Source organism: Crocodylus siamensis, chromosome 2, assembly GCF_052110815.1.
Source record: "Crocodylus siamensis isolate JL-2025a chromosome 2, ASM5211081v1, whole genome shotgun sequence".
Classification (NCBI taxonomy): Eukaryota; Metazoa; Chordata; order Crocodylia; family Crocodylidae; genus Crocodylus; species Crocodylus siamensis.
This window is the reverse complement of record NC_143396.1, coordinates 290,720,874-290,736,541: the sequence shown is the minus strand read 5'-3', so window position 1 is coordinate 290,736,541 and position 15,668 is coordinate 290,720,874. Positions and strand designations below refer to the sequence as shown.

The following is a 15,668-nucleotide window of genomic DNA, read 5'->3' as shown; positions in this document are numbered from 1 at the left end:
AACAGGCCACAAGATCCCCCCTCAGCCTTCTCTTGTGGAGGCTGAACAGGTTCAGGTCCCATCGCCTCTCCTCATAGGCCCTGCCCTGCTGTCCCCTGACCATGCGAGTGGCCTCCTCTGGACCCTCTCCATGCTGTCCACATCCCTCCTGAAGTGCGGCGCCCAGAACTGGACAGAGTGCTCCAGCTGCGGCCTGACCAGTGCCACATAGAGGGGGAGGATCACCTCCCTGGACCTGCTCGAGATGCATCTGTGGATGCACGACAAGGTGCGGTTGGCCTTCCTGACCGCGTCCCCACACTGCCGGCCCATGCTCATCTTGGAGTCCATGATGACTCCAAGATCCTTTTCTGCCTCTGTACTGACAAGGGAGTTCCCCAACCTGTAGGTATGGTGCTGGTTGTTCCTCCCCAAAGCCCATTAACTGAAGGGCATGGTTTTTAAGACTGCTTAATGCGCAGTTGCTTATTTTAATGCACATTAATTAAATAGCATGATTTTTTTTCAGTGATGCTTTAATACACATTAAAATAGGCTTCCAGTATTGCAGTGCACATAGGAGCCTATACATTTTTGTACACTGTAGGGACTAGGAACGCTGGCAGTTGTGCTTGATTTCTGTCTGTGTCTTTCCCCTTGTCCTCTAAAAATTGTCTAGAGAACAAGAAACAGGTCAGTGAATGGCTCTTTGTACTTACAGACTTGCAAGGCTCCACTGCACAGTCCCTTATTCCACAGTGACTGTTGTCTGTCCAGAAAGGGCACGGCTTCTTTAGGTTGACCTGGAAAGGAAACATTGAATTGGCCATTACACCATCCCCAGAGCCAGGCCAGCTGTCTGAGCAGCAGCTTAATGTGAGAACCCTGGTCATCTTGGGAGTAGATGCAACTGCTAACTGCTTTAAATGGATCTTCTTTAGGCTGAGATTCACCTCTGTGCCCAGGCTTGAGCCTACACAACTTCTTCCAAGATCTCCTGGGATGCGAAGCCCATTGTGATGGCTCGCTGGCTAGGAATGAACTTCACCCCGAGGGAAAGCCTTCTAGAGGAAAAGTGTTAACCCCCCCACAATGTCCTCAGTTATGACAACCTGGGCAAAAGTCACCAGAACCACAGTTCTGCAAATCAGCCTTAATTTGACCAACAGACTGTAGGTTTCTGGGGCACCACTGGGTTTTCCTAACCAAAGTAAAATCTCATGTTTATGGCCCGTCTAATGTGCAACAGAGCCTCAAGTGACTCCTCTAAGAGCCCCTGCTCCAACTCAAAACACCGCCATCCGCGTAGGACTCTTTTAACACAGACCTGGCATTTAACCATCTCATTAGAAAGGACAGCACTGGACAAAACAACGGCCTAATACTCATCCACCAAAATGAGACTGCACTGCCCTGGATGAATGCAGAACTGGGCCATCTCTGCTGGAGGAGAAAGGAAGGCTCTCTCTCACATCCACACAATCCCACCACTTCCAAAGAGGTTTCATGAGTACAAATGTTGGAAGAATTTGCTCAGAAAAAATAAATTTACTAAAGCTGTCAATTAGTGAGGGCTGACAGGCTGCTTATACACATGCTCCGGGGTGGGGAGGGGCTGTTTTAATCAGTGCGGTTCCCTGACAGCCACTCTAATTAAAACAGCTCACCATCACATGTATTAAGCATCTCATCCCTCCATGTTTTAAAATGGGGACACTGTGACTAAAGCTCATTCGGGAAGGCTTAGTTAAAGCACCACTGTGGCCATTTTAACGGGAGTAGCGGGGGCTTAATACATGCGATGGCGAAGCGACTTGCTCGCATTCTAATTAGAACGTGGAAGAGACTCAATTAATTGAGTCTGCTCGTTCTAATTAGCTCATCTATAGGCAGTCATAGTGACCAGCTCACTAGGGCACGTTCATGGCAGACTCTTTAGGAAACACAGATTCTTTTATCCAGCTTTTACCACAACAGATTAGATTTGCAAGCCTAGCTTAGCCACAAAAAAAGCTTCTTGCTTTGTCCAAGACCTTAAGAAAACAATAAAACACTTAAAAATTTCCCATTGTCCTTATTTGAAAACCAGGGTGCTTCAAATTAAGATTCCCCTGTGAAAATAAAAAGTAGAATTGAAAAAAAAAAAAACACTGGACGCAAGAATGCCTGAATTATAAAGATAGGGCACTGACAGTGCCTTGGTCCCTCTGTTTTACCTGTGACATTTCAGCCATTACACCTGGTAGTTGTGTCTGAGGGTAGTTCAAAAGCTTTTAAGCACCGGTTTGGCAAACACTTGTCTAGGATGGGAAAGATGAGGGTGATCGAGATGGCCTCCTGAGGTCCCTTCCAGCCCTCCCTTCCATAAGTCTCACTTGCAGGGATATTTTTAAAAAGCCCCACACACCACTTCTCTTGTTCTAACATATTTCTGGCAACGAATACATTTGTCTATGAAAAATACCTTGTAGTATTTAAAGTACTCGCTTTCCAGAAGCTTGTTCAATCGAGGAAAAAGCTTGTAGTTGTTAAAAGCGTCAATGGTTTCAACATCACAGGTGCAATCATCTAAGGAGCCGGTGACCTGTTGAATAAAACAAGATTATATGAGCAAAATACGGGATCTTTTAAAAAAAACATGCACAGTATCTTAATAGGGAATCTTAGTTCAAAGTTTCTACCCCCTTTTCCAGCAAGGCCACCTATCAGGTTTAGGCAGAAAGCAAAGCAGGGTGCCACCTTAGAAATTAACTGGTTAAGTTAGTTAAGTTTAACTGAATTAACCAGCATTAAACCCTGCTGTACTGTTCCTTCAACACATCACTGATGTCCTGCCTCACTCCTGCAGCTGTATAGCTCGGGGACTACACATCTGCTTGGAAGCATCCCTCGTCCAAAAACTCTTCCTCTCTGCAGCAGAGCTGACGTTTCATGAATGCTTCACTTTTATTTAACTGTAGGTTCTCACTAAACCTCTGAATCAAGTTTTCAATGCACATACTATTGTCCTATCTCTCTACTAACCACAAAACAAATACATTCCCTTTGTTACTTAGCACTTCTCTTTTATATGTATTTATATAAATATAAGGTATGCAAATATATAAAATGAAGTTTATATACACAAGGCACACATATACACATTATATATAATATGTGCGTGTATCTATATTATACACACATTGTATACACACACACACACACTACATATGTACATTTTTATTCTATAAAATGCTAAGTAGCAAAGCCAGTGTATTTGTTTAATATAGCGATAGGACATTAGTGCGTACATAACAAAAATTGGTTCAAAGGTTAATTGAGAGCCTACGTTTAAATAAAAGGGGAAGTAGTCATGAAGTGAGTGTGTGTGTGTGCGCGTGCGCGCGTGCCCCCACAAGATACTTCCTGTTCTCAGCTTCGAGAGGATCGTGGCAGTGGTGACTGTCTGCACCCTTAGATGACAGCTATCTCTGCTGTATTTCAGGCTTGGCAGAAAAGGCACAGGAGGCAGGGTGGAGCTGCACCTTTACAGACTAACCAACTAAGACATACATAGAGAGCCCAAGCCATTGTGAACCCGAGTTCACTTCATTAGATGCTGCAAAAAGGACAAGGTGTATAAAGTGGAGCGAGTGACTGCAATATAACAGGTCGGAAAGCAGGAGGGAGATGGAGGGGAAGCAGGAAGGGCTGATGCGAGCGGTATACAAACACAGGACCCACAGAAACGAGGAAAAGGCCCGGTCATTCCGAGGAAGCCGGGCGTTAGGATGGATTGAGCAATAACAGCATCACCCTTGGACCTCCCAGCAGCTAAAACAAGGTTTCATCATCTCAGGCAACACTTGTGCAGCTCTTCAGTTGACTGAATCAGAATCACAGACTCTCTGCTAGCCTCAAAGGTCAATCTGGCAGCACAGCCCTCAGCCCAAAGCCAGCACTGCTTGCATCAGTCCAAAGCAACAACAAGGTGGGAGATATTTAAAAGCAGCCGTGGCCATGGTCTGCCCACATGTACACTGCCAGCTCCACAAGGAAGTTGTACAATGCCGGAGATGAGTAAATAGCGAGACAGTCACTTCCCTCTCCACAAGCACGGCTCAGGAGCAGTCCCCGGGCACTCGGCCCTTTGCATCTTGCTGTCTGGGACAGTGGATTTGGACAGGACACTGCAACCTGTGGCAGTTCGGCATCCTCCAGTGTGAAGAGATGTTACAGTTTTGGCTGGTTCAAGGACTTACAGCCCAGAAAAAACAGCCGTAGTCCACGCTGCCAGTTTACAAAGCAAATATCCAGGCGATGCTTGTTAATTTGTTATAAGGGATCCTTTCCCTTTGCCCGTCACCTTTCACCAAAAGGCCGCAAATCCCCAGTGGTACCAATTCACACGCAGTGCTCTTTGTCTGGCGCCCACACTCCCAGGAGTGTCGCAGGCAAAGGAGAAGACAAAGAGAAGCGGAAAATCTCTACAGACCTTCACCATCAGCAGCGACTGCTGTGCCTTGCTGCACTGAGGTTCAAGCGACTGCCAGCTGGTGACACAGCATGGCACAATGAAGAGGGGCAGATCTACAGCAGCGGTCCTCCATCTTTGTGGGCTTGTGGGCCCCTTACCAGACTCGAGGCCTCGGAAAATGCCAGCTCTTAATTTTCCCCCTTTTGGACCATCACAAACCTCCGTGTGTTGCACTCCAAGTGCCAGCTGCATTCTCTGCCCTGCCTGCTCCGACAACTGCAACACAGCGCCAGCTCATTTGAAAAACCATCCTGGGGAAGGGGAAAGCACAACAAGGGATGCTGGTAGTCTACTACAGAAAGGATGCGGACAAATTGGACAGTCCGTGGAGAAAACAAAAATGGCCGGGTGGCTGCAACATCTGATGGATGAGGAGAGGCTGAGTTATTTAGTCTGCAGGAGAAGACAGAGGGGGATTGAATAGCAGCCGTCATCTCCCTGCAGGGGGGCTGCAAAGAGGATGCAGCTGGACTGGTCTCAAAGGGGACACATGACGGGACAAGGAGCAATGGGCTCTATTTGCAGCAAGGGAAGTTGAGGTTAGATATTAGGAAAAACTCTCACTAGGGGAGCAGTAAAACACTGGAACAGGTGACTCAACAAGGTTTTGGAGTCTCCACCCTTGGAGGTTAAGACCCAGCTCAACAAAGCCTTCTCAGAAGCACTTGGGTAATGTGCCTTGCGCAATATCGAACAAAGCAGCTGGAGATGCCAGTGGCTCAGATGAACGCTCCTCACTCTCTTCCTCTGCCCTCCAAACGGCAGGAAAGGCATGAAACGCGTCCTTCTGGGATACAAGGTTAAACACCACGGGGCAAAATAATTGGAGCCCTTGGCCAACAGTCTTGGCCAGGCCCTGGTCATGCCTGAGGAAGGAGGAGTCACGTTTACGACGAGTGCACTGGGTCTCAGGACTTTGGAAACGGCTCTTCTGACAGCAACTATCGAGACAGCTCAGCACAGCCTAGGCTTGCTGAGCTGAAGGGCAGGCAGAAGGCAGCAGAAGCCCTTGAAAAGCACCTTTCTTCATGCAGAAGGCAGAGCAGGGACTCCCCTTACAGACTTGCTGCAGCAGAGATGCAGAAACTTGGGTGAATCCCAGCTCACTTCATCAGCTGCTATTTTTTGGTCACATAACTGCAGCTCTTGCCCCAGGTTCTGCATTAATTTCTAAAGCTTCTCATCCCGCTACCGGATTTGTGTCGCATGTAGCAGGGGGTGGCCTCATGTCACCACAAGGGAAACCGCAGGTACTGGTAGTTTGCATAGCAAGCAAGCACAGAAGTTACAGCACAGCACTCAAGCTTATCAGGCCATCTTACTTGGTCTTAAAAATCATTAACCTGCTCATCTACTTCCTCAGTCTGGCCCCATTTGCATTTCAAAATCTTCACCTGCTGCTTCCTTGGAAATGACATATTCTTCAGCCAAGGCAGGGGATGTCTCAGCTGTCTGCTCAGTTACTGCAGAGAAAAAGCTGGATAAAGAGAGCAGCGTAGGTGCCTTTCTAAGGGCATTCTGGTCTCACTGGCATCCTTGTAAGATATCACATCTGCATATCAGTGCTCCAAGCAGCATCCGCACCTAATATTGTTTGTATTAAACTTCCTCTTGGCCGCTTTAAACACCAGTTCAGCCTGACCCGTTTTAGCCAACGATGTGGCTGGTGCTCCCTTCGGGCATGGTGGCCTTCTGAAATTTTCCGGAAGCCACGGAGAGAAGCAATATGGATACCTACTGCAGCTTGGTTCAGAATAGCATTAGGGCAAAGCTGAGCCATGCAGCAATGCACTACACATTGGCAGGGGTTGTGTAGGCACACAGAGTCCTACAGCAAAACTGTGGATCGAGTCAATGGCTGGATGTCTAGCTGGCAGCTGGTATCAAGCAAAGGGCTCCAGGGGTTGATACCGGGGCCAGTTTTGTTCAATATGTTCATCAATGACCAGGAAGATGGCATGGAGCCCACCCTCAGCAGGTCTGCAGATGACACCAAGCTGGGAGGAGTTATAGATACACTGGAGGGGAGGCCTCAGCAAATTGGAGGATGGGGCCAAAAGAAATCTCATGAGGTTCAACAAGGACAAGTGCAAAGTCCTGCACTGAGGACGGAGCAATCCCGTGCACCGGTGCAGGCTGGGGGGGGGGACAGGCTGGGCAGCAGCTCTGCAGAAAAGGACCTGGGGGGCAGTGGACAAGAAGCTAAACAGGAGCCGGCAGTGTGCCCTTGTTGTGAAGAAGGCTACCGGCATCCGGGGCTGCATTGGTAGGAGCACTGCCCGCAGATCAAGGGCAGTGATTCTTCCCTCTGTTCAGCACATCTGGAGTCCTGTGTCCAGGTTCAGGCCCCCCACTACAGAAGGGATGTGAACACGTTGGAGAGAGTCAGTGGAGGGCAATGAAAATGGCTGTGGGCCTGAGGGACAGGACTGGTGAGAAGAGGCTGAGGAAAATGGGCTGATTTAGTTTGCAGAAGAGAAGACCGAGGGGGACTGAATAGCCGCCTTCAACTCCCTGCAGGGGGGCTGCGAAGAGGACGGAGCTGGGCTGGTCTCAGTGGGGGCAGATGACAGGACAAGGAGCAATGGGCTCAAATTGCAGCACGGGAAGTTGAGGTTAGATATAAGGAACAACTCTCCCACAAGGAGGTGGTGAAGCCCTGGAACAGGTTACCCAGAGAGGTGCTGGGGTCTCCATCCTTGGAGGTTTTTAAGACCCAATAAACAAAGCCCTGGCTGGGATGATGTAGTTGGGGCTGGTCCTGCTTGGAGCAGGGGGTTGGACTAGGTGTGACCTCCTGAGGTCCCTTCACACCCTCATTACCTCCGATTCTGCAAACGCCTCCTACTACAGCTGCTGCTGATGCCAGCAGACTCAGCGAGAGTCTATTAATGTTTCTATTTCACTGTTGCTGCAACTAAGCTGACCTATTTCGGGGGAGTTAGAGGTATCCAGGATCAAAACATCCTCGCCCACGGAGCCGGCTCAGGGAGCACACCGAAGCACAGGCGTAGTCTTCGTTCTGGAGGCTGCCTGCTTTCTACATTGCTATGTGGATTTCCATCCCCGCAGTAGCTTTACTGGCTGCTTTGGGGTCTTTAGCCGGCGACTTGTGCTATAAACGTGGGTCTCTCTGGCGCTTCCTTTGATAGCAGCCGTATGTTAACATATGCTATGGCATATTGTTCCCACAATAGGTGGTGGCTTAAGAAAACAAATACTTATCTGGATCCTAAATCCAGAATAATTAGAACAGTTGCTCGGGATGAAACAGACACCGATTCAGTCACAAGCATGCACCGTATGTTTTGCAGCTCTCATGAATCACTGAGCTAAGCAGCCGGGATCTACGCCAGTCCCCTGGGAAGGGGCATGCCGGCATGGCATGAGGCAAGAGGGCAGGGCTGGCTCTGCCCTGCTCAAAGGTAACAGCAGGTACCTGGCCAGGAAGCCTGAGCCGACAGCGCCAAGCGCTGAGTAAGCTCTGGGGAAGGCAAACAGCAGCAGTGGCACGCCTGTCTCGTTAACACCCCCATGCCAGGGGAGCTGCACGATGGGTGGGCATCACAGGGCAGTCCATCATGGTGCAGGTTGGCGTGGAGCTCCAGGACCTGCAAATCCTTCTACGTCTCCACCGCTTCCCTGCCCGCTTCACCCCAATCCAGAGCCCTCCCCTCTCACTCCACCTGCTCTCCCTCCTTTCCCCGCCTGTGCTTTCAGTCATCCCTCCCCCTCTCCCATCCTGGTCCCTAACAAAGTCAGTGCTAAACTCCCACCATACTGGAATCAGACCGCATGCCCTCACCCTATCCAGCTAGATATAAAAGACAGTGCGCGTCACCCTGCCGTTCCCATGTGCAGCTAATATTAGAAAGCAGGACCACCTCAGTGGGTAGAGAGATGAGCATCCTTTAGGCCATACTGGCTGAAAGGACTGCTATCTGCTCCTTCCCATCTGCACCAATCCTCTGTAGTCTTCCTGGCAGCAGGGCCCAGGTTTTCCTGCTTGCGGTAGCACTCTGGTTAGGGTCCACATATCATCTTCTGTGAGTATTCAGAGCAGTGAGCCGCTCATGGCCAGAGGCCCACCCTAAGAAACATGCCAGGGGACGTTTTAGAGCGCACTTGCAGGAAGGAGCTGCAGCTCCTTTCGAGTTAGAAGCTGCCCCCTAGTCCTTTGCAGCCCTACCCTCTCTGCTGAGCACTGGCAGAGGTGAATTCCTGCCTCGGTGGCTCAAGGAAGGGTTAACGTAATAGGAACACGAGGAGGGCTGATTTCTGCAACCAGAAAACACTCGACCGCTATTATGGTTGAAAAGGCATATGCTCTCAATACACCTCCTCTCACCTCTGCAACTATGGCACTTGGACAAAATAACCCACAACCACAAAACAACCTTTATGTGGTAGGCAGTCAGTTTAAAGTAACACAAGGAAGTTCTTTTTCACCCAGCAGGGAATTAAAGTTGCCACCAGATGTGGTGGACGTGTAGCCAGATGCAAAAAGGGATTGCACATGTTCTTGGAGGGAAGGGGCACTGGTAGCTATTGAGCACGGGAGTGGGGATATAGCCTCTAAATCAGAGCTCCCTAGACCTTAAATGCCAGAAGCTGCAAGTAAGAGAGGAACAGTGGGAAAAAACCCTGGTCACCCTCCCTTGCAGCATCAGGTCTCTGTCCCTGCATGACTCAGGAGCCCAAGAGGGATGGACCTATGGTCTGACCCAGGTAATGGCAGTTCTTATGTTCTTACGTGTGACTAACCCCGTAACAAACCCAGACCTACCGCCACGCAGCTACAGCATCTCCCTGCCTGGAAACAACACAGGTGCAACACCTGCTGGGAAAACTGATTCACAGTCAATTAATGAATTAATGCACCACTACACCGGAATACCCGGGCAGAGGATGAGCTGCTTGCAAAGTCACAGTGGACACGCTAGTATGACAGATGTTAACACATAACATCATGTGAAATAGTTCAGTGAGTTTAAAAGCAGATGGATTTCCAATAAACGTCTCAGAACTAGTTAGTGGTGGCGTTAAAAGGCAAGAAGAACTAACATAGCTGTCAAGACCGGGATCAGGCTACAGTCCCTGTCAAGGAGTGCAGAGCTCAAGGCCGGACTAGCATTTGATTCTGCCTCTGAAATGTTGCTAGCACAGCTCCACCACCATAGGAAAGATCCTCACCAACATCCCCGCTGCCAGCCAACGAGCAGATAAGAGACATTCCCTCTCCCTGTGTAATGTGCTGCCAAGTTTCACTTGAATTTAAATGGGAAAACATTTGTAACAAGCTTGGTTAGAAAAGAAATGCTTTGCTACAAGAGGAGACACCCAAAAGAAAAACAATGGCTCCCAAGAGCTCAGATGCATCAAGTGCAATGTAGGGATGTGCCAGGTTAACCTGTAATTATATTTATACTGCTAATGAATGACAGTTAACGTATTTTTTTGAAGCATGGCTTATGTTTGGTGGGGGGAGTTAATTGTATCAGATTTTCAAACTGCATCGGGTGAATTATTACATGGGTTACTGATCTTGCAGAGTGCGGCAGCGCCGTGTCCCTCAACCTGGCCTGTCCACCCCGTTGCACTGGAGTGGTGCGACCCTTAACCCGACACACAGGTATGTGTTATCAGTTACTCACCTAAACAATATAATTAGAAGAGCTGACGTGGCTTATTTTTTCCAACAGCATTGACATCCCTAGTACAATGCCAGTTCTTCCTACTCAGAGGCAAACAAGAACTCAGCAGGACAAAGCGCTACTTCACTGACCTGCTCCTACCGCCCTGCTTCTCATTTGCATTATGGTTTTTTTGTGCTAACAAAAAAAATAGGACAAAGCAGCCCTCTATGCAGTCAGATAGGCAAAACATCGTTAAAGATTAAAGATTAAGGCTCAGAAAGCACGTTGTGTTTTTCAGCAGACAGGCTTATCTCGGACATCTGACTGTCGAAGTGTGCCGAGGTCCCCGATGGAAAGTCGAGGCAAGTCAGTCCCGAGGCCGCTGCGACACCTTAGATGCTTTGCATCACCGGAGACTCTTCGAGCAAAGGGGCGCCCACGTCCTCTCCCAGTATGGATGGCCATTGGCTCGTGGGGAGCTCGTCTGCCCTTTGACAGGTTTGTTTTTAGTCCCGCTGCGTGTCCACACACCCTCCTCACCCAGGCTAGCCCGGGGGGGCACCAGTTCAGTCGCCGACAACCGACCATGGAACAGGTTGTACTGGTTTACGTGGTACCAGCTAGCAGACCACAAGAGGCCTGGCTTGACAGGCCAGATGGAAAGCAGCACAGTGCAACTACCTGTTTCCATCCTTCTTTTATTTTCTGTCCATAAACAAGGGAAGTAAATGCAAGGCCTGCCCTTACCACACGGCAGCGACAGGGTGTACGCACAGGCCAGGCAACGAACGTATCCTGGTGCGGTCTGACCCCTGGTTCTGCAATCACCCCACGGGAACCCTCTGCAGGCCAGGGGCTGCCTGTAGCACCTGTCTCGTGCGGAGCCGCTTGCAAGAACCGGTTCCCACCACGCTCGTAACAATACTTCCACGACTGCTCAGGCTGCTCAACCATCACTTAAGCACAGCAGGCCCAATCCTCAGCTAGCAGAAAGCAGCGTAACTCTAGCAACGCACCATGGGGGAGAGCCAAGATGCCAGCAGAAACCTGAATTGATGCCTAACCAAGGATCCAGGCTTGTGGTGGAGGTGATCTCTTTGGTCAGACCAACAAGATTTTTGCAAAAAAAAATATTTAATTGCAATTAAAGCCTTTTTTTCTTCAAAAATCTTGTTGGTCTGAGCAGAGATCGCCTCTACCACGAGCCCCAATTGCCTTTTCCCCTAGGCTACAACCTGGATACCTAACCGAGGATGGCAAATACCCATGTCATCTGCCTTGGGGACGACCAGGCACCAGACTGTGCAGGGAGCCAACAGCCGCCTGCGGATCACACGCGAGGCGGGTCTTTACCGAGACCACCGCTGCCACGGGCCCCAGCCGGGCCAGTCTCCAACGAGAGCTCCTCCAGGCCGGCCGAAGGCGGGGCCCAGCTCCCACAGCCGGGCCGTAACAGGCAGCGAGCCGCCGGGCTTACTCTGCCCGCGGGGAAGCGCCTCCTCCTACGTGCCGGGCGGCACCGCTCGCTGCCCCGGGCGCTCTGCTCCCCCGCGGCTCTCCGCAGCAGCCCGGCGGGGAACCGGCACAGGCCCGTCTACAACCAGCAACGGCGGCTGCAAAGCGGGGCACACGGGGCTGGCCCCAGAAATCCCCTCCCCGCGCCTCTGGGGCCGGCCGGCCGCGCTCACCCGGCAGAAGCAGCGCTGCTCCGCGGAGCCCGGCGGCTGCAGCCCCAGCGCCGCCCCGAGCAGCGGCGGCAGCAGCAGCAGCAGCGTTGTCCCCCGTGCGCGGCGCATGGCTCCGAGTGCGGCGCCGCGGGCGGCCGGCGGCTCTAGAGCAGCGCGGCTCCGCCCCGGGGCGCGGCCGGGAGGGCCCGGGCGGACGTGCCGCCCGGCTCGGCGCCCCCGCCCGCCCCCGCGGGCCGGCCCAGGCTGGGGCAGCCCCGTCCCGGGCGCCTTCCCGAGCAGCGCGGCTCGCGCTCGCTACCTGGCCTTCGCAGGCCACGTCGCCCGGCCCATGGCGCGAGCGGCCGCTCCCGCCTGCGCGACGTGACGTGACGGGCGCGGGCAAATGTTTTGGGGGCCGCAAATGGAGGAGGGGTGGCCGAGCTCTGGGCAGCGACCCCCGGAAGCGTTGCGGGGGGCGGGGGGCTGCTCCTCGGCACTGCTGCCAGGGGGGAAGGCGCTGCCCAGGCCGTAGCAGCCCGGGGGGGGGGACCCCTCGAGGCCTAGTCGGGCCACGGGAGGTGGAATAGGCAGGCAGAGCTAAACGGGGGCTGACTAACGCCCCTTCCCTCTTGGGACGAGAGACGGACGCGCGGCGGGGCAGTGGACCACAGGTGTGGTCGCGGCCTTGAGGGTCATCTGGTCCAACCCTCGCATGACCGCAGGGCTGCTATTTCTAAACTATCCCTTTGAAGTGCTCATCTCGCCTCATCTCCAAAGCCTCCAGGAAGGAGTCCACGGGTTTCCCCAGCGGGCTGTGCCACTGCCCCACTGCTTGGAAAGCCAGGAAGTCTCTCTCAGGAAGGCAGGGCCCCGAACACTTCATGGCTGAGCCAGCGCAAGCCCGCTGTGAAGGGCAGCCTGCGAAAAGCGACATTGCACAAACTGAGTAATTCTCCAAGCACCATTCGGCTGATGCAACTGAGCAGTGATGCAGCCTGATTTGCCCTGACTGCTCCATAGAAATAATAGCTTTCTTATGGCTCACCAGTGATTGACGCTTCCCTGTTCAAATGACAGTTTCTTCAGAATTACGTGACTCACGTCCTCGTCGTAACATTTACCTGCCTCTGTGTGCTTGGATGGGCAACTATATCAGAGCACGCCTAATGCACCATCGAGGAGGGGAAGTATAAATGCGCCATGATGCATGCACCAGGAAGCTGAGACCGCAGGATTTCCAAACCCGGGGGCGGGGGGTGCTGATCGTAGGTAAATTACATCCAGGTGAATGCAAGCTGGTCAGTTTTCAGAAGTGCTTCCTCCCCTTGCCGGCAGCCAGAGCGGTGCAGCACCCGCGATGCGGTGACACACACAGCAAACACAGCGGTGGGCTACATCGACAGGAATAAGGTGCCGGCTGTGGGAGGTGATAGGCCCCAGCTAGAGCACTGTGTACTGTCCACAGTTTAAGGACGTGGAGAGCCTGGAGAGGGTCCAGAGCAGGGTGGACAGAATATGGCCAACAGGGCAAGCCAGATTCAATGTGCTAAGGGATTTTATCTGGCCTGCAGCGGGTCCCTCAGCGCTGCCCAGTCCAGGGGCATCCTGGGCTGTGGCATGTGTGCCCAGTCCCACAGCCCCTCGCGGCAGGGTGGGGGCAGCTGGACTCCGCTTCCTGGCAGCCCCCACTGTGGTGGCTCCTTTCGGTTGCTGCCAACCTAGTGTCTCCACTACTGCTGGACCCTGTTCTGCTGCATTTTCACTCCACTGCTGCTGGCCCATCTGCCCCGCACCCACCCCGCGGGAGACCCATCCATGGAGACCAGCCCGGGACCCCTGCAAGCAGGACACTGGGCTGCGCAGATAGGATAGGGCCACAATCGGGTGGGGAGCAGTGCCCCAGAGTGAGATGGGTGGGTGCGGGCTTGGGCCAGAGCCAGGATCATGCAGTAGTGACAGTGCAGGGCTGGGACTGGGGCCTGGGGCAGAGCTGCCATCTGCTCCCTGCACGTCCCTGCCCATGGGCCTGGGCCCCAGCCCTGTGCTGTCACCGCAGTGTGATCCCGGATCCAGTCCCCCCGTTCCACTCCAGGATGCTGCTCCCCACCCACCTGTGCTCCCGTCCCATCTACCCAGCCAAGCACAGCCTGGCCGCAGGGGTCCCAGTGTCCGTGGAGACCCTGCCTGCTCCATCCCGCGCCCACGGCGGTGGACGTAGGGACAGGTCTGGGCCAGATACAATCAACTGCCAGCCCCTGCCCTGAGCCGAGCCAGGTCAGCACCTCCCAACCCGCCAAGCCGGGCCAGGTCAGCACTCCCCCGCCTCCCCCTGCTCGCAGCAGCTCACAAAAATTCCCACCTCCAGGCAAAATAATTGCCCACCCTGGTCCAGAGGATGGAGGGCAAGCTGTTCAGGACAACAAAGTATGTTTTGCTCAGAGAAAAGGTGTCTGAGAAAGGGCATGATAGCAGTCTGCAAACATCTGTAAAGCTCCCATAAAAAAGAGGGAGAACAGCTGTTCTCCTGCTGCAGACAGGACACCAAGGGATGGTTTGAAACTGCAGCAAAGCAGATTCACACGAGATCTCAGAAAAAAACTTCCTTGCTGTCCAAGCGGGAAGGCAGTGGTACAGACTGCTCGGGGAAATTGTGGACTCCTTCCTGGAGATTTTCAAGATGAGGCTAGATGAGCACTTCAAAGGGGTAGTTTAAAAATAGCATCCCTGCGGTCATGCAAGGGTTGGACCAGATGACCCTCAAGGCCGCGTCCACACCTGTGGTCCACTGCCCCTCCGTGTGTCCGTCTCTCGTCCCAAGAGGAAAGGGGTGGAAGTCAGTCCCCTGTTTTGCACTGCCTGCCTATTCCACCTCTCGTGGACAGCATCTCACAGGGTTGTGAATCAGCATGGCACAACAGGGTTAACCTGTCCCCAAACCCAGTGCGGAATACCGCTGGCTGTATGACCCCTTCCCTAGTGTCCCCTCCTCAATTTAAGTGGATCATGGAGCAGCAGAGACCATGGGGAATCCTTGGGGCTGGACTACCAGGAAGGAGGAAGATGGCTGTCACCCGGTGAGTCCTTCCCTCTTGCGTGTGACACAGAGGAAGTCCAGGGAGCGTGGCATCCTCAGAGACATGCTGCACCCAGCCAGCAGGCACCTTTGGTTTGGCAGGAGAGCAAGAAGGCTGGATTCCCAGGGCGGTGGGAAGCAAGACCAGCCTCATTAGACTCCAGGCAGCCCCCCAAAATGCCAGCTCTTAGTTTTCACTTGTGTTTTGACTCCAGAAAAAAAAAAAATAATTTTGCTGTTGCAAAGAACTCAGAAAGGCCCCAACAGGTCTGGATGGTTTTTAACAGCATGGATTGCTATTTGCAATCTCCAGGTTTATCTCGTGAATCATGTTTGTGCACCTCCCTCCATGGCGCTCCGCAGCCACCTTGAAAGGATCTCAAAGCACCCGGGGCGGCTGCAGCACCCTGCTGGAGAGCCACCGCTGCGCACACTCACAGGGGAAGTAGCAAGGATGTTACTTCCTCACGTAAGCGGGGTGCAGCTGCCTAGCTTTGAGCATCCAGGAAATATAGCAGGACTAGGATCGTTTGTGATGCCTTTTATTGGCACAGCTGTGTACTTGGGAGAGCTGCTGGGTGAGCCTTCGGGCATCAAGGGCTCTTCCTCAGGTTTGGGAAAGGAGGAGACAAGATGAAGAGCAGAGAGAAGCCTCCATGCCAATGCAAACCACCTCCGTGTGCACACTACAGAGTCGTTTGCATGCACAGCCTCAGCGGGAGGCTGCGCCGTAGCTGCAGAGGAACGGGGGGCGCGTGGCCGTGGTCAGCAGCCGGGAAAGCCTGCGGCCGGGGAGT

At 52.8% G+C, this 15,668-nt stretch overlaps 1 protein-coding gene across 1 annotated transcript in view; it reads right to left on the bottom strand.

Moving 5' to 3' along the window:
- Positions 1–12,182, bottom strand: part of ERO1A (endoplasmic reticulum oxidoreductase 1 alpha) — a 28,599-nt gene extending 16,417 nt beyond the window's left edge. The window contains exons 1-3 of the mRNA XM_090034409.1: positions 11,820–12,182; positions 2,444–2,563; positions 699–782 (exon numbers count right to left, since the gene is read on the bottom strand). Of these exons, the coding sequence (XP_089890535.1) occupies positions 699–782; positions 2,444–2,563; positions 11,820–11,927 (312 nt within the window). The 5' untranslated portion in view covers positions 11,928–12,182. The remainder of the gene's footprint in view (positions 1–698; positions 783–2,443; positions 2,564–11,819) is intronic.
- Between the last annotated feature and the right edge of the window lie 3,486 nt (positions 12,183–15,668).